A 22,406-nucleotide genomic window follows, 5' to 3' on the forward strand; every position below is an offset into this window, starting at 1 on the left:
ATTTTATTAAATTTTCCCACGGATCCGTGGCTAGCATTCGGGGTTTCCGCAACGTAAAAAGCGGGTTTTGTGGCTCGAATCTCTAACAGATAAGTCTCATATGTAAAATACATTAACAAAATTCTTTTTATATTCATCTAATGAATACACAGGTTTTTGCCCTTTGGTCTTCCTCTTATTAACGCATGATTAATCCAATTAACCATCATTGTCTTTTGATCTTTCTTCTTCAATGAATGGATTCAATTGAGTCTAACTCAATGAGTCTAACTCAATGAGTCTAACTCAAATTTGACTCAATCCAACCCAATGAGTAACTCAATAATCTTAAGGCCTATAATAATTTAGTCAAACTAAATTAAGCCCATTGAATACCACGGGTTTTTATCCTTTGGTCTTCTTCTTATTAATGTATGATTAATCCAATTAACCACCATTGTCTTTTGATCTTTCTTCTTCAATGAATGGATTCAATTGAGTCTAACTCAAATTTGACTCAATCCAACTCAATGAGTCTAGGCCAATAATCTTAAGGCCCATAATAATTTAGTCAAACTAAATTAAACCTATCTCCAAATCAACATGCTCTTTGTGTATGACCTAATATGCTCTCGTAACGTTGGCAATGTATCTAAAAATATTTTAGATACATAAATAATGAGTGATATCTAGCAAGGCATTATTGCTACCCAAGTAACGAGAATGCTGAGATCCGACTTAACCTTTCTGTGTCTATTTTCTTGTACAACTCAATTTTTCTATCCTTGATATCTAGATTAATCAATGAGGCATAGACCATGTCATTCTTTTATCAATCTTTATGTTTCTTGATCTCTAAGTAGACACACTTAAGCAAATAATCCCAATATCTCATATTGACTCATTTGAGCATGACCATGCATTCTGTGTCCTACTAATTAAGAGGCCCACAGATATCACTTCGATCATATGGAAGGGATAGATCCCATCTATATTACTCACATCCCTCTGCATAACTTATTGTATACCAGTGATTGACTTTATAGTCTATCTTGTTATAGGTGACGTTTGTCGATGCCAAAGTGCACAACTCTTTATATAGGAAACCGTAGTGACTTCAGGTCTAAGGACTATTCATACTATTATTCACTATAAGAATGATTATGACACTCATATAATGATCCATGAAATATTTTCATGGCGGGTCATTCAGTATATATGTAGGATTGTTGCGCTAGAGGGGGGGGGGGTGAATAACGCTAATTTTAAAACTAAACTCGGAGATAGGCAGTGGAATAAAGACACAACAAAACAATCGCAAACACCAAGAGTTACTTGGCTCGGATCCTGTGACGACTCCTATTCCAAGGCCCGCACGTGAGAGTGCTTTCGATAGGTAATCACTAATCAATCTAAAGAAGTACAAGTACAATGATTAATTACAAGTAATTATAAGACTTAAAGAATACCAATGAATCAGAAATAAAGATCTTTAGCATGGTGGTCATCGGGATAGCTTTTGAGCGTCGAGGAAGCGTTTTCACAGCAGCGCGAAGAAGGTAAAGTTGCTTGGAATGTTATTGTTGTGTATCTAGTCGAGACAGCCTTATATAGCTTGCTAAAGGCGCCTTTAGCCTCCATGGAAGGCGCCTTCAGTAGGGATACTTATCCCTCTCGCGTCGGAGTCGATAGCTTCCGTGGCCTGCGCTGTTTATCCATTCGAAGGCGCCTTCAAGCTCTATGGAAGGAGCATTCCATCCAGCATCCAAGGCACCTTCAAGCTCCTTCAAGGCACCTTCTACCTTGCTTCTTGCGCAGCTGCAGCAAGGATGCCTGAGGGGCCTCCAACAGCCCCGGAGGCATCTCGGACACTATTGTTCCGAGCTTTTTAAGTCCTTTTTGCTCCCTGCAAGATACGTTAGTCCAAAATACCAAATATACCCTGCAAAACAGAGTTAGGACAATAAAATATGAATAAATATAAGTGATTGACAGTCTACAAACTGTCTAATTTTGACTTTTGGATTTCTCGAAAACCCTAGGTTGAACAGACGCCTTTCCCTCAACGGGGAACGCGTCCTCGCCTACTTCTCTTAGGAGAAATTATCTTTTGCCAGACTGGTCCTCCAGACTGACTGGACTTTTATCCAGTGTCCGAGACTTCAAGACTTTCCTGCTGGACGTTCGATTCTTGACCCATCTAGTCTTTCACTTGGTCTGCGACCATAAGGATTTTCACCTAGAGTCCTTGACTCTAGGATTTCACCTAAAGTGCACGATCCGCCAAGACTTTCCACCTAGGGTTACCTCCCCCTAGGGTTTTTAACCTACCTAGAATCCACTAGGACTTTTGGTTAAGTACATTTAGGACTTTCCTACACACTTGGTTCAATACTTTTTAGATCACAAGATAACTTAACTTTAAACCCTTTACCATTATCAAAATACAGGTTCGATCATCTAGTGCTTCTGCATCAACAATATATTCACTAATATATATACTCATGTGTCAACTTGATATCTCATATCTATAACTTATGAGATTAAGTTATCCGTTGACCTATATGCTAGTCTCAATATATTAATATTGTCCTTGTTATTAATGTTTGACTAGAAATAGTTTAGAGTAGTGTTCTATATATATCTATAATATCCTACAATCAATTTAACTAATGGATATGTTGTAGACTAGAACCTACTATCCTAGGATATTATTATATTTATTCATTTAGTACTGAATTGAAGTAAATATAATAACTAACTTTGTCTTTTATTAGTTAGTAAAATATGATACAAAAAGTTCCTTTGTCAATCATCTTATAACTGGTACTAGGGCTAATACTAACAATCTCCCACTAGCACTAGTGCCAATCACTAAAATATCGAATACCTAGTGACCTAGTGTGACCATCATGCTTCCTCTATGCCAAAGCCTTGGTTAAAGGATCCACAATGTTGGCATCAGTCGGTACTCTTCATATCCTCACATCTCCTCTATTGATGATCCCTCGAATGTGATGGAATTGTCGTAGTATGTGTTTGGATCGCTGATGAGAACGAGGTTCCTTGGCCTGTGCAATAGTCCCATTGTTATCACAATAGAGGTCTATTGGGTTTTCTATACTAGGAACAACACCAAGCTCTATGACAAACTTTCGAATCCAAATAACCTCTTTTGTTGTAGCTGAAGTGGCAATGTACTCAGCTTCTGTTGTAGAATCAACTATTGTGTCTTGCTTTGAACTCTTCTAGTTCACAGCACCACCATTTAAGTAAAATACAAACCCTAACTACAATCTAGAATCATCCTTGTTAGTTTGGAAGTTAGCATCAGTATAACCCTTTATAGAAAGTTCTTCATCGCCTCCAAATTAAGATCAAGAAATAATCATAAGCTCTTCTCAAGTACTTAAGAATATCTTTGACTACTGTTCAGTGACCTTCACCTGAATCTAACTGGTATCTACTCATTATTCTTAACACATATAAAATATTAGGGCGAGTATAAAGCATGGTGTACATGATATACCCTATAGCAGATGCATGAGGAATCTGATCCATGCAGTCTCTTTCTTCTTTAGAAGAGGGGCATTAAATTTTTGAAAGACTCACATCATGTGACATCGGTAGGAATCCCTTCTTGGAATTCTGCATGGCAAAATGATTAAGTACTTTGTCAATATATATACTCTAACTTAAACCAAGAAATCTCTTAGATCTATCTCTATAGATCTTGATGCCTAAAATGTAGGCTACTTCACCTAAGCCCTTCATTAAGAAACAATTCTCATGTCACATCTTCACTGACTAAAGAGTAGGGATATCATTTCCAACGAGAAGTATGTCATCTACATATAATATGAGAAAGATGACTGTGCTCCCACTAACTCTCTTGTAGACACAAGGTTCATCTTCATTTTTGATGAAACCAAACGCTTTGATTGCATTATCGAATCGAAGATTCCAGGTTCTAGAATCATACTTTAATCCATATATAGATCTTTACAACTTACATACCTTTCTGGCATGCTTTGGATCTATAAAACCCTCAGGTTGTATCATGTACACATCCTCGAGTAGATTTCTGATAAGAAATGCAGTTTTGACATCCATCTACCAGATCTCATAATCATAGCAAGATGCAATAGCAAGCATGATCTGAAAAGACTTGAGCATCAGAACCAGTGAAAAGGTTTCATCATAGTCTATACCATGAATTTGCTTGAAGCCTTTAGCTACAAATCTACCTTTATAGGTATACAGAAGACCATCCATAGCAGTCTTCACTTTGAAGACCAACTTGCACCCAATGTGCTTGATCCCTTACGTGGATCAACCAAAGTCTATACTTGGTTAGTGTACATGGATTCCATTTTGGATCTTATGGCCTCTAGCCATTTCTTAGAATCTGGGCCTTGTACAACTTCCTGATAAGATGTAGGCTCATTGAGATTAACAAGTATTACATCATCATGGTCAGACAAGAGAAAAGAATATCTCTCTAGTTGACGATGGATCCTATCATATCTGCATAGAGGTTGTTCTACTGGAACAGGTTGTTTCTCCACAACTTCTTGTGATGTAATAAAATCATGATCCATAATATCTTATGGTATCTATTCAGTTTCTATTAAGACTTCAGTGCTAGTCTATATATCTTGAATTTTTCAAGATTGACTTTACTCCTACTAGTTTTCTAGAAATAAACTCCCTTTCTAGAAAGACACCATTTCTAGCAACAAATACTTTGCCATGTGTAAGATTATAAAAGTAATATCCCTTTGTTTCCTTGGGATAACTTACAAAATAATACTTATTTGATTTGGGTCATAGACTTGACATCAAACATAAACCTCACAATCCCAAATCTTCATAAAAGACATCTTGGGTCTCTTCCCAATCCATATCGTATATGGTATCTTTATGACAGCCTTAGATGGAATGTGGTTAAGTGTGAAAGTGATCGTCTCTAGAGCATGTCCTCAGAAGAAAGTAGGAAGATCTATTTGACTCATCATTGATCATACCATATCTAATAAAGTACGATTTCTCCTTTTTGATACACCATTCCACTATGGTTCCAAGTGGAATAAGCTGAGATATGATGCCACACTTAACAAGATGGTCATGAAACTCTTGGCTGAGGTATTTTCCACCTTGATTTGATCAAAGCATCTTAATACACTTATCAAGTTGATTTTGTACTTCATTCTTAAATTCTTTAAAATTTTCAAAGGATTCAAATTTTTGTTTCTTGAGATACACATATATTTACTGAAATCATCAGTAAAAGTAATGAAGTATTGATAGCCTCCTTTAACTGCTATTTTGAAAGGGCCACATACATCAGTATATATAAGTCCTAATAAATCATTAGCTCTTTTATTGTGTCCACTAAATGGAATCTTTATCATCTTGCCTTGTAGACAAGATTCACATACCTCATATGATTCAAAATTGAATGAGTCCAAAAGTCCATCCTTATGGAGTTGGGATATGTGACTCTCATTTATGTGACCCAAGCGATAATGTCAAAGATATGTTTAGTTTAAATCATTATATTTGAACCATTTTATATTTATGTTATAGATGGGGTTTTCAAAGTCTAAAACATAAAGTCCATTCAGAAGATGTACACTACAATAGAACATTTCATTGAAATAAACAGAACAACATTTGTCTTTTATTATAAATGAGAATCCTTTCTTGTCCAAATAAGAAACAAAGATAATATTCTTAGTTAAGGCAAGCATAATAACACTCTTCTAGTTCTAAATAAGTCTAGTGGACAAAGATAAAGAATATATTCCTACAGTTATAGCAGCAACTCTTGCTTCATTGTCTACTTATAGATCCACTTCTCCCTTTTTCAATAATCTACTATTTCTTAGCTCCTGCATATTAGTACAAATGTGAGATACACACCCGGTATCTAATACCCATAAAGAAGAAATAGATAAATTAACTTCTATAATATATATAATCGCCCAAGACTCGTATAACTTAGGTAGGCAACGTTTACCAATTACATCCTATATAACTCTTGTATCATTGGGTGAACAAGACTATTTATTTGCTTGCCCATCTAATGAAATCTATATTATAACTCATCTTGAGTTAGCTTTGGCTAATCACCCAAGACTAGTATAATTTGAATTACATCGTATGGGATATGCCTCAAGTTCTTAATCTAATTGAGGTAACTTAGTTAAGTCACACCTAAAGTCCAATAGTTGGACATCACAATTGTTCTATCACACTCTATCAAGATAAATTGAGTCACTTTACTTTGGTAAAACCTGAGTATAATTGATTGAGGTAGTAGTGAGTACCAAACTTTGGTAGGCATATTAAAATGACCTAGATAAAACTACACATGTATCGCATATAATCATGGCACACATCAATATATATGCTAAATTAAACGTGACATGGTTATGACCCCATCAACTACGATCTTCTTAAGCCAATGAGAAGATTGAAAGGTCAACCTAGGTTAAAGCATCTTCTCCAAGTGTTTCCTTGGTCATCGTGTGTTGTTGTCCTTCTCCATTTTTCACCATCATCCAATAGACTAGTTCTTTTCTAATTTGTACATTATAAAATCTAAAGAAATCTCAAGTTATATTTGAGGGTAATCTAAATTTACAACAAGAATAAAAAGGAAGAGAGGCACAACACACAGGCCATATTATGAATTACAACATACACACACATCCAATCGCATTGGGGTGAAAGGTCATAACCATGCACCATGTCATATAACATTTACAATATTTTTATGACATAAAATTTACTATGATTTCAACAAAAAATTATGAGTCGCAATGCCACGGTGGCCCCGTTGCCATATCCAAGACCCTGCTGCCCATAAAAAAAAATCAAGACCTTGCTGTTCACAACAGTTTGGCTGAAACCTTGCTGTTCACAACAATTTTTGGTCGAGACATTGGAAGTATATTTTTATCAAACGAAATTAGCTATAACATGAGTTCATAACATGTATGCAGATGCTATATCCTTTAATTTGTTCAACACAAACTTTGTTTCGTTCCCAACAGAAATAGACTCATAATCATACAAATCATAGTAAACATATCATGCATTTCTATATCACATATAAAATCTAAGTACAACTTAGTATACACCTTTACAAGTGGCTCTTATACCATTGTAAGGACCTAATGCACTAAATACACAGAAAGCACAGTGGAAAAACTAACTAGATCCTTTCCAGGAGATCCATGTGAAGGAGAAAACATATACTAAGTTTGTTAAAGGGAGTTATACCTTTGTTGCGTGAACACGAACTCCCGAGAGTAAAGATTTTAGCATGATCACGTGCTCGTACCTCTTTCAGTATTCACATGAACAAGTCTTCTGTCCATCTCACGAACTCACAAAGTGGAGAAGAAAACCAACTAAGGTTATGCTAGCAACCACAAGGAAGGTTTCGGCCAAGGTGAAGAAGAGAAGAGAAAGAAGAAGAAGATAAGTCTAATATGTAAAATACATTGACAAAATTCCTTTTATATTCATCCAATGAATACTAATGGTTTTTGTTTTTTTGGTCTTCCTCTTATTAATACATGATTAATCCAATTAACCATCATCATCTTTTGATCTTTCATCTTCAATAAATGGATTCAATTGAGTCTAACTCAATGAGTCTAACTCAAATTTAACTTAATCCAACCCATTGAGTCTAACCCAATGAGTAACCCAATAATCTTAAGGCCCATAATAATTTTGTCAAACTAAATTAAACCTATCTCTAAATCAACATGTTCTTTGTGTGTGACTCAATAGACTCTTGTAATGTTGGTAATGTATCTAAAACCATTTTACATAAATAATGAGTAGTATCTAGTAAGACATCATTGCTACCCAAGTGATGAGAATGTCAAGATTCAACTTAATCTTTCTGTGTTTATTTTCTTGTATGACTCAATCCTTTTATCCTTGATATCTAGATTGATTAATGAGGCATATACTGTATCATCGTCTTATCAATCTTTATGTTTCTTGATCTCTAAGTAGACACGCTCAAACAAATAAACTCAATATCTCATATTGACTCATTTGAGTATGACCATGCATTCTTGTGCCCTACTAATCAAGGGGCCCACAGATATCACTTCCACCATATGGAAAGAATAGATCTCATCTACATCACTCACATCCCTCTGCATAACTTATTGCATATCCAATGATCGACTTTATAATCCACCTTGTTACAGGTGATGTTTGTTGATACCAAAGTATATAACTCCTTATGTCAGGAATCGTAGTGACTTCATGTCTAAGGACTATTCATACTAATAATTACTATGAGAATATTTATGACACTCATATGACGATCCATGAAATATCTCATAGTGGGTCATTTAATACATATTCTCTAATATATATACTCATATGTTAATCTGATATCTTATATATATGATTTGTGAGATTAAGTCATCTGTTGACCTATATGCTAGTCTTAACGCATTAATATTGTCCTTGTATATTAATGATTGATTATGAATAGTTAAGAGTAGCATTCTATATATCTATAATATCTCACTATCAATTCAACCAATGGATATGTTGTACATTAAAATCTACTACCCTAGGATATTATTATATTTATTCATTTGATACTGAACTGAAGTAAATATAATAACTAACTTTGTCTTTATTAATTAGTAAAATATGATATCAAAGTGTCTTAGTCAATTATCTCATAACTGGTACTAAAGTTAATACTAACAAAAATATGAGCTTCCGGATGACCCTATTAAATGGGGCGAACGGACGAAAGTCATGTTGGATCGAGAAGCGCTAGAGGGGGGGGGGTGAATAGTGCTCATGGCTTTCACTCGTTTCAGAATCGTAAAACTCGAATAACGCAGCGGAATAAAATAAATGACAAACACAGAAAGACACAGGTCATTTACTTGGTTCGGAGCCTGTAGCGACTCCTACTCCAAGGCACACGCTTGTTGAGCGTTTATGTTGGGCAACAACAATAATTTTGTTAAAGTGTTTACAAGATGAAGCACAATAATTAAAAAGAAACAACTAAATTATACCAACGACAGTAGAAAATTGAAGATTCTGAGCTCCGGGTCATCGGCGTCAAGTTATGGCTTTGTCGGAAGGTCTCGTTAGCAGCTTGTTGCACAAGGATGGCTTAGAAGGTGTTGTTTTGAGTGCTGCCTCGAGAGCTTCTTTTATACCCTGCTGGAGGCACCTTAAAGCTCATCCGAGGCGCCTCCAACCCGCCGAGTCAGCCACGTGGATCAGGACTGATCCGGTCGTACCTCATCCACTTGAAGACGCCTCCAAGGCTGGTCCAAGGCGCCTCCAAGGCTTGGTTCAAGGTGCCTCCAGCCTAGTCCAAGACATCTCAAGCTCTGCTGCACTGACTTCTTCTGGCTTGCACCCGAGGCGCCTCTAAGCTCCATGGAGGCGCCTCGGACACTGTTCATCCGAGGCCAAGTGTGCTCTTTTGTCCCTGCACAACGTGTTAGTCCACAAAATACACATATACCCTGTAAGACAAAGTTAGCACACATAAATATTATAATAATAGTGTTTGACAGTCTCGGAACTGTCCGGGTCTGACTTCAGATTTCTGACTGGAAACCCTAGGTCGACCCGATGCCTACTGTTCCCTCTGCGGGGAACGCGTCCTCACCTACTCCACTCAGGAAAGTTACCTGTTGCTAGTGCGATCCTCCAGATCGACTGGACTTTTGCTCAGCGCTCGATGCTTCTGGACTTTCTGCTGGACGCCCGCTCCCCGACCATTCTAGTCTTCCACCTGGTTTGCGACACTAGGACTTTCCACCTAGGGTTACCATCCCCTAGGACTTTCCACCTAGGGTTACCATCCCCTAGGACTTTTGCCTGAAACCCTCGACCCACCAAGACTTCCCGCATAGGGTTACCACCCCCTATGACCTAGGGTTACCACCCCCTAGGGTTTTCCACCTGCCCAACCTCAGTTAGGACTTTTGCCTAAGTACACTTAGAACTTTCCTGCAAGCTCATTCAAACTGTTAGATCACAACATAACCTTAAATTTGAATCCTTTGCCATTATTAAAACATTGGTTTGATCGTCGGATGCTTCCTACACCAACAATCTCCCCCTTTTTGATTATGACAACTTAAATTCAAAGTTAAGTAAAATAGGCATAAGTAAATGAATGTATCAATAAACATAAGCAAGCTTTTTAAGTAAAAAGTTCAAGTAAGAACGTAAGCAAGCTAAATGTCTAAGGCTCCCCCTTAATAAGAGCTCTTTTTTTCTTATCCTTAATTTGAATTTATCCTACTCTCCGCCTTTGCCATATATCAAAAAAACTTTTGTAGGGAAAAGACAAGATGAATGGACTAAGTTTTTAAAACCAATAAATTATGTTTTCAAAAAAGTTACACTTTTATAACAACTTTTTTTTTTAAGACAACTTGTAAGTGAAATTTGCTAAGTAAAAACTTGTTTTTGAAGTAAACAAATTAAAACAGAAGAAATATTTTAAACACGAAGTTGGTTTTAAGAAAAGTTTAGTAATTTAGCTAAAAAGATTTTTCCTTTGAACCGAAAGATAGCTAAATTGAAATTTCTTTAGTTTTGAATAATTCCTTTTACTTAGCCAAAATTTGTGCAAATTGAGGTTAAATTTTGAAAAATTAAAACAAACAATTTTCGAGAGGCAAGTTTTGAAAATAGTAAGTTTAAGTTTTGCAATTAAAAATGACTTAGCTAGTTTCGAAAGGCTTTGTCGAAAAAATTTTCGTTAAAATTTTTAAAGCCTTTTAAAGGACATTAATTTCGAAAATCTTTTCGAATAATTTTTAAAAGTGTAAAAAATAAACTGAGACTTTTTGTAAAATGCTTGAACAGAACATTTTATAAAATAGTTAGTTAAGTTGGAAGGAATTTTTTTTTTGAAATAATATTAGATTCAAAAAATCTTTTGATTTGACTTAGTTAATTTTGAAGACGGCTATAGAAGTCATAAAATATTTAGACGAATAAGGAATTTTAAATTAAAAGCAAAGGAGGAGGAATAATTTAATAACCTAATGTCCAAGCATGAGTTAAGTTAAGTGGATTTTCAAATTAATCAATTTCCTTTAGTGAGGTATCAGAGCCCTAAGGTGCAAGCATGAGTCAACTTGAAATTTTAATATCCTTAACCAACTGTCTAACCTTTAGCTACTGGTTGAATACCTAGAAGACAACAGTTTTCACTTGGTTAGTCAAGTTAAGTTAGTAATCCAGTTAGATTTGACTAGGGCTGGATCATTTAACTTGATTAATGTAAAGTTAGTTTTTAACGCCCAGACTCACTATGATGCACAGAAATAAGCATTCTGGAGTCCAGGCTGTACCCTATGCATCTCACGCCGTTCTAAGTTTCTTTTAAACAAAAACAAGTTATACCTAGTGTGTTTGTGAGATGCTCTGTCTGAAACTAGGGGAACATGATTTTTAGGGGGAAGATCCTAGGCTGAGTCCAAATTTTGAAAAAAAAACTAATAAGATTGGGATTTTGAAAACATTATTTTTCCTAGAATTTTAAAAGATAATTTTAAGATTAAGCAATTTTGAAGACCAAAAAAATTTTTTAAAAATAAATGTAAGAAATTGGTTTGAAGGTCAAGATCTATTCTACCTAACACATTCCTATGTGTGCAGAATAAAAAAACTGGTAAGCAAAAATAAGCAGATTAACTGACTTCTACTAAGCACAAGTTCAAATAGACTAGGAAATGAAAGTGTCTGTGTCCAAAAATCCAAGGTACAATGTATGAAAAGATAGCATCAATGAGTAGGATCATCAGCTGGAGGGTCGTCAGCTGGAGGTGGTGCAAGGGGCTGCTCGGGTGCAGGCTGTCCCCGCCGACGTATCTCATCCCAGAGAGATGCAAATCCGGCAGCTATCTCGGATCGGAGGGAGCGATAGCTATCTAGAACAACCCGTCGCGTCTGAATGGACTGAACCTCGATACGAGCGAGTCTGTCCTCGACGAAGAGTGGTGCCGAAGTCGAAGGCCCGGCTGAAGTGGAAGGCCCGACGGAGGTGGAAGGTAATTGGTGTCGGCCTTTTTGCATGTCATAAGGCGCTCCAACACTACAACAAAAACCCTCATAGACATCAATTTTCCACCGGTGTTTATTACATTTTCGACCGATGTCTATGAAGCCAATGTAAAAGGTCTGTCATTTTAGACATCGGATTAAAATCGGTGTAGTATCACTTAACGACACCGGTGTTCGAATCGGTTATTAACCGGTGTAGTATCACTTAACGACACCATTTTATCAACGGTGTAAAACCGATGTAATATTATATGTTAATAACACCAGTTTTGGCAACGGTATACGACCGATGTAATATTAGTTAATAACACCAGTTTTGCAGCGGTGGAAAACCGATGTAATATCATTATTTTTTAACAGCACAAATTTGATTTCCGAAACCGACAGTAACAAAAAAAAATACACAAATTACACAAATATTCTTCATTCAACAGTATCCATAAAATACACAAATATTCACAAATTACATAAATAATCTTCTTACAACAGTATCCATAAAATACATAAACATTCTTTTTACATCAAAAGCTAATAGATATCAGAATCAAGGTAGAACATTCTTTTAACAACACATCAAGGTAGAACCGCACTTCAAATGTAATCTAGCATGCATTCAACCCACTAGAACCGCACTTCATCAATTTCAACTCTAGCGTACTTGAGATTTGTAAACTGTAAAACACATAAATAATATATTAGTAAATCAAGACAAAAAATCATAGTTGAAAAAGCAGTAAGAGCACCATGTAACAAGATGAGTAATTGGAATGCTTAAAAAGAGAAACGTTCATCAATTATCTCAACCACAAATAAATAGAAAGAAGAATCATAGATGTAAGATACTGATATAGTCCAACACCGGCACAAATTCAAAGAAGAAATTACCTATCTTTGTAAGCTGAAGCCAAATTTACATGGGCTTCTGGCATAGTTGGTCTGATATTCACAGCACGTATATAATCCTGAATTGCTTCAGTAACTCTACCAATCTCCTTAAATGTGTTCCCTCTATTGACAAGACCATCAGCAGCAGTCTGCGAAGAACTTCATTGTAATAGGCTATCGCTTCTGCATAATTTCCTTGGTGTAATACAAGAGAACTATCAATTTCCAACTAGGGGCAAAGACAGCAAAGAAGATGATAGACAAATTATATGACTTTCTTCCATTAAATGAGGCAATATGTAGTAACTCTCAAACTATATAGCAATGAAAAAGGCAGATATAGTACTCTACCTATTGCTTGTATATAATAGCAAGTTGTTGAAGGGCGCAGATATCCCTGTTGTAACTGCTAAAGTTGCCTTATAGAATGATGCAGCAACACTCATCATGTTGCTGCATGAAGAGAAGTTTCATTAAGGAACAAAAATAAATTATCCGCACAGTTGTCATCAAACATTTCTAAAGCTTACCAATCCATGTATATGTTGCCAAGGTTTGACAATGCTTGTGGATGGTTAGGTTGTAAAGCAAAGCATGACTTGGGAAAAATTATTAAAATGAAGTTATTCAACAAGGAAAAAAAACTTAAAAGAATAAAAATATCCAAATTAAAAAGTCACCCTATAATGTCCAGCGTCTTTGAGAGCATGTCTAGCGTCTTTGAGAGCATTCCCCTTTTAATGTGCAAGAAAGTCGATCATTAACTAACTTGGCTCACCATCAAGAAGGATACCACATTTTGACATATTAGACCATTATCAACTTACCAGATTATTGTAAGCTTCAATAAAGGTAGAATCACAGTTGATAGCTTGCTTGTAATGCAGAATTGCCATGTCAAGTTGACTTTGTTCATAATAGATGCCAGCAAGGTTTCCTGCGTCCAGATATCCCCAATGCATAGTTGACATAATAAACTCTCTTCAGAGCATAGTTTGCAGCAAAGTTATCCACAAAATCAAAAAGAGATTAACAGTCCAGTGGAAAAATAGGAGTTATTGAATCACGTAGCATATTCCAGTGAAAGTATTCTGCAACAGTAATGTTATGAAGAACCTGAAATAAATAGAAAATGATTAAGAGTTCACACAAACAAGAACTACACATAGTAAATAAACTTCTCTTCTTTTGTATGCAAGTCAACAACAAATCATCATGTACTTCAAAAATCTACAATATCCACAGTTAACAACAAATTAACCATGCTTTTTTAGCGCATAACTTGTGGCAGAGAACAATACCACACAGCATCCTACCAAAAACTATTATATGATTCCTCAAGTCAAAGATGTCACAATAGTTCATATTTATACTCTATCAACCTGCATCCACAAGACCTACTAAAACAATGAAGAATGGCAATAAACCATTTGTCTTCCAAAAAAGAAGCAACTCAATCAAGACTTCAAACATCGAGGCCTTGTTCAGACTCCAAACATTGTTAGCAGCTAACCGAATCACAGCAATCAAAGCTAACCGAATCACAGCGTTAATGCTAGTAGAACAATTATCAGCTGGTTCGCAGGAAGTGAAGGCTGTCGCAGCCCGTGAACTCTGATTAATGGCAAAAACAGGGAAGGAGAATAGGTCTTTCATTGCAGAGGGTGGAGCAATCCCAGCTCTCTACCGACTTTTCCGGTCTACAAATCCAGTTGCTCAAGAGAATGCCCTGACTGCAATATTGAACATATCTATTCATGATGAAAACAAGAGAAAGATTATGGAGGAGAATGGTTGTTTGGAATTAATAGTATATGTTCTGAGATATGGGTTAACTACTGAGGCAAGGGAGAATGTAGCTGCTACATTGTTCAGCCTCTCTGCTGTCCATGACTTCAAGAAGATGATTGTGGATGAGCATGGTTCTGTTGCAACACTAGCTGATTTGCTGATGCAGGGAAGCCCAAGGGGAAAGAAAGATGCAGTGATGGCCTTGTTTAATCTTTCGACCCATCCTGAGAGCTGGTCCCAAATGTTGAATATGGGAGCAGTTTCAGCCCTAGCGGGAGCTTTGAGAGATGAAATTGTTGCTGAGGAGGCTGCTGGAGCTCTGACATTGCTTATGAGGCATCACATTCTGGCGCAGACAATTGCAAGTGAGGATACTGCAATCACAAATCTAGTAGGGTTAATGAAAAGGGGCACCCCTAAGGCAAAGGAGAATGCAATTGCAGCTTTGCAAGAAATGTGCAGACGTGGAGGATTAAATGTGATACAGAATGTAGCTAAGATGCCAATGTTTAGTGGTTTAATTCAGACCATCTTGCTCTGACATTGTTTACCTGCATCAGTACTAAAAACTGATTCCACAGCACACCTTGTTCTAATAGTACATGATCTGCTCTCCAATTCTTCTCTTATCTACTTATAATAAGCATCAACTTTGAGTCAAAAGTTTACAAAGAATGAGTTCAAACACTCGGGGAGAGGCAATACCTTGTCGACGTAGCACTATGAACGTGACTTGACAGTGAGCCACTGTGGACGACCGAATAGCTGAAATGTGAATGGAAGCATTAGAGAGATCAGAATAAGGGAGAAGGGAAATGGAGAAACAAGGATGCTAAGTTGAATAAGCTCTAGCAAACAACAAAACTTTTGACAACACAGAAGATACATCACTAAGCATGTAACATGCAATAACAAAAGAACAATCATTCCTAACCATTCCTCCATTTCATCGTACCTGAAACACCACAAGTATCACAAATGAACAATCCACAACAACAAAAGATTTTTTTGTTTGTTTGTTTAGAATTGAGGCATCAATGGTGGTTGCCTCACATGTGGTATCCACGTTCGGAGAGGTTCATGGTTGGAGAAGTGAAGGTCTCTGTGAGCAGCATGCCTTCGCCTGCTGCATTGACATTAGGGTACACGTAGCTTACTTTGTCTCGAGCAGATGCCATGAACAGGAATGTCGCATGGCCAAGTCCAGCAAGCTTGGTCGACAAGATCAAATCATAGTATCAATTCTGTCAACAAATTCGTAAAAAGCTAGTGAGATTTCTACTATCATTCCATTTCAAGGATCATGTGTTTTTCCCCCTTTCATTTGTACCTTTAACAGACCGATCATGTTGACGTACTCCGCCGGCTCCGGGAAATCTTCGTCGGGGTCATACACATTCGCCCACCTCACATTCTTGTTCACCTCGTACACCTGCTTCCCCTGGGCAAGGCAACGACATCGATCTGCATGCCGAGGTACCTATCCTTGATGAGCTGGATCACGAGGAAGAAGAGGAGGTTCTTGTAGACTCCGCCGAAGATGATGCAGCAGCAGAGGCGCACGTCGCCGCGGACCTTGGAGGCGAGCGAGGCGAGCTCGACGTTGAATCCCATGGGAAACTTGAGGAAACCGTAGGGGTTGGTGTGGTTGTCGGGAGGGCGAGGGTCCTCCTCCTGCTTTCCATCGGCGAAGAGGGATCCGTACTCGATGTAGGGGTCCTCTCCGCAGTGGAAGGGGTCGAGCCAAGGGTTCTTCTTCTTCTTCGCGGTGGTGGCGACGAATCGGAGCCGTCCTCGCTGAGGATGGTACACCGAGGAAGAGGATAGGGCATGGGTGTGGATTGGGGAAGGGAATGTGTGGGAGATGGGGAAGGAAAAGCTACAGGAATGAGAAGAAGGTCTCCTCTTCTCACCCAAAGGGAGGAGTTGGAGGAGATGCGGTGTGGTTGGATGGAGAAGGAAGGGGCGTCGATCTAGGAAGGGGAAGAGGGAGATGAGGTTGAGAGAGATGGTCAGGTTTAGGTTTAGGTTTAGGCTGAGAGAGATGGTCGGAGGAAGGGGCGCGATATAGGTTTAGGTTTGGAGGGAACTTTGTGTAGTGTTGCAAATTTTGGCTAGTGGAAAAATTAAAATATTTTATTTTGGTTCATTAACACCGGATTTTAAAAACTGCTGTTAAAACTGGTGTCTATTAATGAAAAAAAGGTGCTCATAGACATCGGCTAAAAAATCGATGTCTATGAGCGAAAATCTGCGCTCATAGATACCGGTTTTTGGAAAAACCAGTGTAAAATACTTAAAGACATCGGTTTTTGTTTAAAACAGTTGTTGTTCCACCGATGTCTATGAGGGTTTTTTCTTGTAGTGCAAATTAATAAAGATTGAAACTCATTATAATTAAAACACGTGTCGTAGTAAGGAGTCCCAAGTTGTATTTTTTCCAAGGTTAACTAGTAAATGTGTGAGTACTCTAGAATTGATTCAAATAAAGTTATTATATCAACAAGGTCTATTAGGCTTTTCCATTTGATTCACATCACAAATCGATTCTCATCTTCACATGATTCACTCATTTCAACAACTTCGTATCAATTAAATTCGGATTCTTATTCATCATCTAATTAAATGAATTCATTACCCTATCTTCAATACCACACCAGTAAAGTCTAAATTCTTTTGCCCAACACCCTTGTTGAAACCTAGCAACATCCATTTCTCAATCAATTTCAATAATCAAGCTCAAACAAAGTAATGTATGAATGGAGATAACAATCAAAAACTCATGTTAGTGTTTAACATTTAAACAAATTATCAGTAGCAAAGGTTTATTGCAAAGAGCTTGGAATTGATAACTGAATAGCAAAAATCTACAACTAACAGTGACTATAAAATAGAACATAGATCAATTGCAAGGGTTTAACAGGGTTCGGGTTTATAAGCAAGGAAATTTAGAAAAGAAATTGCAGTAAACTGGAACAAGTAGAAATGATAAAGAAAATGAATCAGATCTGATGATCTGAGCTAGATTTTGCACAATTCAAAGACAAAGGTAAAGAAAACTAAACCCTAACATCCCTCAAACCCAAATCCGGAACTAAAACCTTCTACTCTGCTGTAAAAATAGAGTTGCTATTGGAACCTCCCATCAAGCACTCAACAACAAATCTCTAACCTCCAGCTATTACCAGAGAATGCTTACAGCACTTGGAAACCTCCCCTTAAGCTCACATCCCTCTAATAATCTCAACAACCAAAAACAAAGCTCAGGATCTGTGAATTGCATACCAGATCAAATAGCCACGTCGACCCAATATAGCTGCGGAATGGAGATCGAAAAAGGATCTGAAACTCAAAGAAACCTCCCTCTAAGCTCAGTTGGATATAGAATTCGCTGATTGGAAACCTCCCCTCACAGGAACGCGCGGTGAAACAAAACCCGAATCGTGGCTGAAGAAACCTCCCTTCTGCCACTCTTTGATCATCGGATGTTGAACGCCGACAGCTAGATCGCCGTCGGAGAAGAATCTAAGCTCATCGGATCTAGAATTGAGGAATGGGAGCTGCGCATCGCTGTGAAGAAGATGATGCTACAGTGAAGAAATCGCGAACGCCCGAGCCCATCGAAGCCACTGTAGCTTCTCGCTATTTAAATCCTCCTCAAATCTGGATTAAAATGGCTGGATGAGTTCAGATCTGGATCAAAACTTCTGGATATTCATCAATGGACGAGATCTGCTCCTCATTAGGTCGGATGGACCAAATTCTTGACGGATGGCTCAGATCTCTCTGATCTTCAATGGACGGTCCAAATTGCTCCAAAGCTTGATCGCTCTGTTTAGCCCTAGATTTAAGCCCAAGTGTGGCCTGATCTGATCAGGTCCATGACCCTTTTGATGCCTACAAAATAATAAACAAATATTAGCATCAAATACCATGAAAATAGGCTAATATGCAATTAAGTCAAAAATCGCATGCAATTATGAAATGTAATGTAAAATGTGAGATTAAGTTATGAATAGACCATCAAAAATATGCATTATGAATCAATATAATATAGCTAAATCATGATTATCAAATCCCCCACACTTAGCCTTGGACGTCCCATTCAAGTCAAGAAAACCTAAAAATCATCTCCACAAAAATTTCCCTAGCAATACCTAGAAGATAGTAAAAGGTAATTAACTAAGGTCATCTACAATATCACAAACAATCATGAATACAATCCAAACAATAATCAGTAGGTATGGTGATTTCAATCCAATTGAAAAATTAAGCAAGATGCAATCTCACAAAGGATTTATCTATTCTATCCCTCACACTAAAAAATGCATATTAGTGGAGTTCAACTCAATGTCACTCACAACATTTCACTACCATAAGCTTGCTTATTTTCTAATTCTCCACCACTATAAACATAGCATACATGAATCAAAAGGATTTAATCATGAAGAATTGAAATGGAAGCAAAAAGAACAATGAAAGTGAATAGAATAGGCAAAAGAAAAGAATTCAATGAAAATTATGGAGATGAGAGTATTGGAGGAATATACTTGATGAGTTGATCATTTTGATGTGAAAAGAGATGAATACCATTTGTTATTACCAATTCAAAACATCAAGCTAACCTCTCCTTCAATTTGATGGCTAACATAAAATCTTGATACTCTATCTCCAACTTTGATACTGTTTTCACTGTTTTTTTTCCAGCTCTTACACTTCAATTCCAGCATTTGGAAGCTAAAAAATAATCTAAAATCATGAAGAATAATTCCCTCCCCCACACTTAAAGCATTGGTCATCTCGGGCAATAGAATACATCACATGTTATCCATTTGATACACTTTAAAACCACTATTTCCTTGTCCTCATTTTGCAAATTTTTCTTTCTATTACTCTGTTTCTGTCTTTGGCAGAATCAAACATCAAACTTTTGTTTTAATTCTTCTATACACAATATCTTCATCCAATGTCAATCAAGATGCAATTCTGATTCAAAACACTTCAAGTAGTCAAAATCATTAGAGGTAATGCATCACACAATTCCACAAAATAGTTCAAACATCAGTTCATATCTGAAGTCCTAGAATCTTCTAGACATATTAAGTTCCCAAAACTTAGAGCCAAAAGTCTTCTCAGCAGTTAAGAATTCTTCACAGCAGCAACAAATGCAATTCAGATATTACACTTACAGGAATCAGTGCTCTTCACTCAACAACAATCTTCAGAAATTAGCAAATTTCACTCCAGCAGCTTGATTCAGTTACACTTCCAAATTTCAGGATCCTCTAGGGATTCAATTTCCATTTCAAAACATCTTCAACAACAACAAACTTCCTACAACTCAGAATGTTGCTGAACTGCATTCAGCTTTGAACCCAAAGTTTAAAACTTCAATATAAATTCTGCACTTCAATTACAGAATTGATAGCTCAAGGAATTCTCATTTAAGGACTTCAGAATTGATATCAAAGTACTCTATAGATGAAACTCATTTCTATACTAATGCCCACAATAGAATTCTGCATTTAAACAGATTAGAAATCAAGTCAAAGAAATATCAATAATTTTCAGCTCAAATAGTGGTCACAAATAGCATTAGAAGAATTGGAACTTCAATTAATTTCTGGTACTTCTAGTCAAGATTTGAAGGATATAAAATAGGAGAGAATATCGCTTGGCAATGCAACAATTTTGAAAATAGGCAGAAATCAAAATCAGAGTTCTGTATCCTTGAAATCAGCATCTATTTCCAGAAGAAACAGAATTCTTGCTGCTATTACACAAAATTCAGCATATCATTGGGCACAAACAGGAACTCTTTCAGTGTTCTTTCAATTCTGTATTTATTATCAACAATTCTCTGAATTCAATGCTTTTGTACCAATTTGGAAACATTCCCCTATAACCTGCAACATCCTCTCAAATTGGTGTACATGCAACAATACCATCCATTTCTATTTACAGATTCATTTAACACTTTGTAAGCTCCTTGATTCCATTCATTACTTGTCTAAAACAACAAAAAGAATTAAATTTCTAATACATCATAGATTCTGCACAATTTCTGTATTTGTCAATCTGCATAATTTTCCTTTCTTTCTATTTTTTTTCTCTGTGGTTTTTCTGGTAAAGAGCAGCAATTAGCAATTGATGCACTAATAAATTCTGTCCTCTACTGTTAATGCAGACTCCTATTTCCATATTCAGATTTTCCAACTTTTCTAGAAAATAGCACAACACAATTTTGAATTCTTCATTTCTCAACGTTTCAAAATTTTGAATTAGGAAATATTTAGGCTTGGTTCTGCAGGGGTTGGAACTAGGTAAGGAACTCATTTAACACTCAATTGTTTTGATCTTGAATCCACATTTCTGTAATTAGAAAACAACACAAAGTTTTGGCACAAATCAGCATTACATTTCTGATTTCTTTTCTGCACTTCCTGCCAAAGTTCTAAATCCGATTCTTTGAATTGCTGACCACTCCTTGAAGTTTTAATCTCCCTACAACAACTTATTAAGCATCCAACAAACAACATCTCAAATTCATTCCAGCTCAACAAATCAATTTGCAGATTAGAATGACCCTTCAACTCAGCCCTTTTACCATTTCAGATTCCATAATTTAAATTCAGCATTTGCAACTCTATTTCCATTTCCTAATCACTTGATATTCATTGTTACAGGATAACATTTCAAATGCTCTTGGCAGCTCTCAGCCATTTTCAGAAATGCACATAATTCTGAATTTTCAGATTGGTCAGACTCAGCAAATAAAATTGGCACTGAATGAGACCTTGAAGACTTGCTATTCCAACCAATTACAGAATTCACATAATTCCTCTCTAATGCAATTCCTGGTAAAAGTTTGGTATAACTTGAACTACTTTTTAATCTGAATTCTGTTCTAAATCATTGTGTTCATTATGTAGTTTTCAACCTTTCAGCCTATCATAGATTTGAATCCAGAATTAAGCACTGGAGAATGGTTGCAAAACTTCAAATGGCCAGATCCAGCCTTGTTCAACAATCCAAATTCCAGAAATTAAACTCCATTCTTACTCTTCTACCTCAGATTTCAAAACCCTGCACATTCTAAATCTACTGCATAACATCATTCCAGATTAAACAGCTTGGAAACATTTGCATGCATTAACATTCCATATCATTCTTCAATTTAGTATCACCATAGCAACAAACTCCAAAATTCAAAGCTATTGGAGATTGCTCTTAACATGATAAAATTCAGGAATTGGATACATCTAGCATACAATTTTAAGAGCACTTCGTTCATAACAACATTTCCAGCATTCCCTTCTTCAAGTTGCATTTTTCTGAAACTAATCCAACTAGCATTCAAGTTAGTTCCAATATTCAACAATTCATAAATTCAAGTTCCCAAAATTCATTTCAGATCTTCACTTGAGTTACCTCATTTGATACTCAACAGCTTCCAGCTTCCTTCTCTTATCAATACATTCACTTATATGTTTACTGAATCAGTTTCATTTCTGATTTGATGCTTAAATTCTGAACATGTGTAAGCAGAATTCTGAAATTTAATTCAATGTGCCACTTCACATCACAGAATCTACTCCTTTTCCTTCCAACAATCCTTGATTAAAAATGCCATTAGCCACTCTTCAATCCTT

General features: G+C 36.6%; 1 protein-coding gene and 1 pseudogene across 1 annotated transcript; one reads left to right on the plus strand and one right to left on the minus strand.

Moving 5' to 3' along the window:
- Positions 1-14,371: 14,371 nt before the first annotated feature.
- LOC121986876 lies at positions 14,372-15,307 on the plus strand (annotated as a pseudogene).
- A 946-nt stretch (positions 15,308-16,253) lies between these two features.
- On the minus strand, positions 16,254-16,586 carry LOC121986877 (putative protein TPRXL). Its single transcript, XM_042540806.1, has one exon. It carries the CDS (start codon positions 16,584-16,586, stop codon positions 16,254-16,256), a length of 333 nt encoding a protein of 110 aa, XP_042396740.1.
- Between the last annotated feature and the right edge of the window lie 5,820 nt (positions 16,587-22,406).

This window comes from Zingiber officinale, chromosome 5B, assembly GCF_018446385.1.
Source record: "Zingiber officinale cultivar Zhangliang chromosome 5B, Zo_v1.1, whole genome shotgun sequence".
Classification (NCBI taxonomy): Eukaryota; Viridiplantae; Streptophyta; class Magnoliopsida; order Zingiberales; family Zingiberaceae; genus Zingiber; species Zingiber officinale.

Bases quoted from the DNA above. Each gene is read 5' to 3' on its own strand.
- LOC121986877 (XM_042540806.1), bottom strand. From the start codon at position 16,586: ATGCCCTATCCTCTTCCTCGGTGTACCATCCTCAGCGAGGACGGCTCC.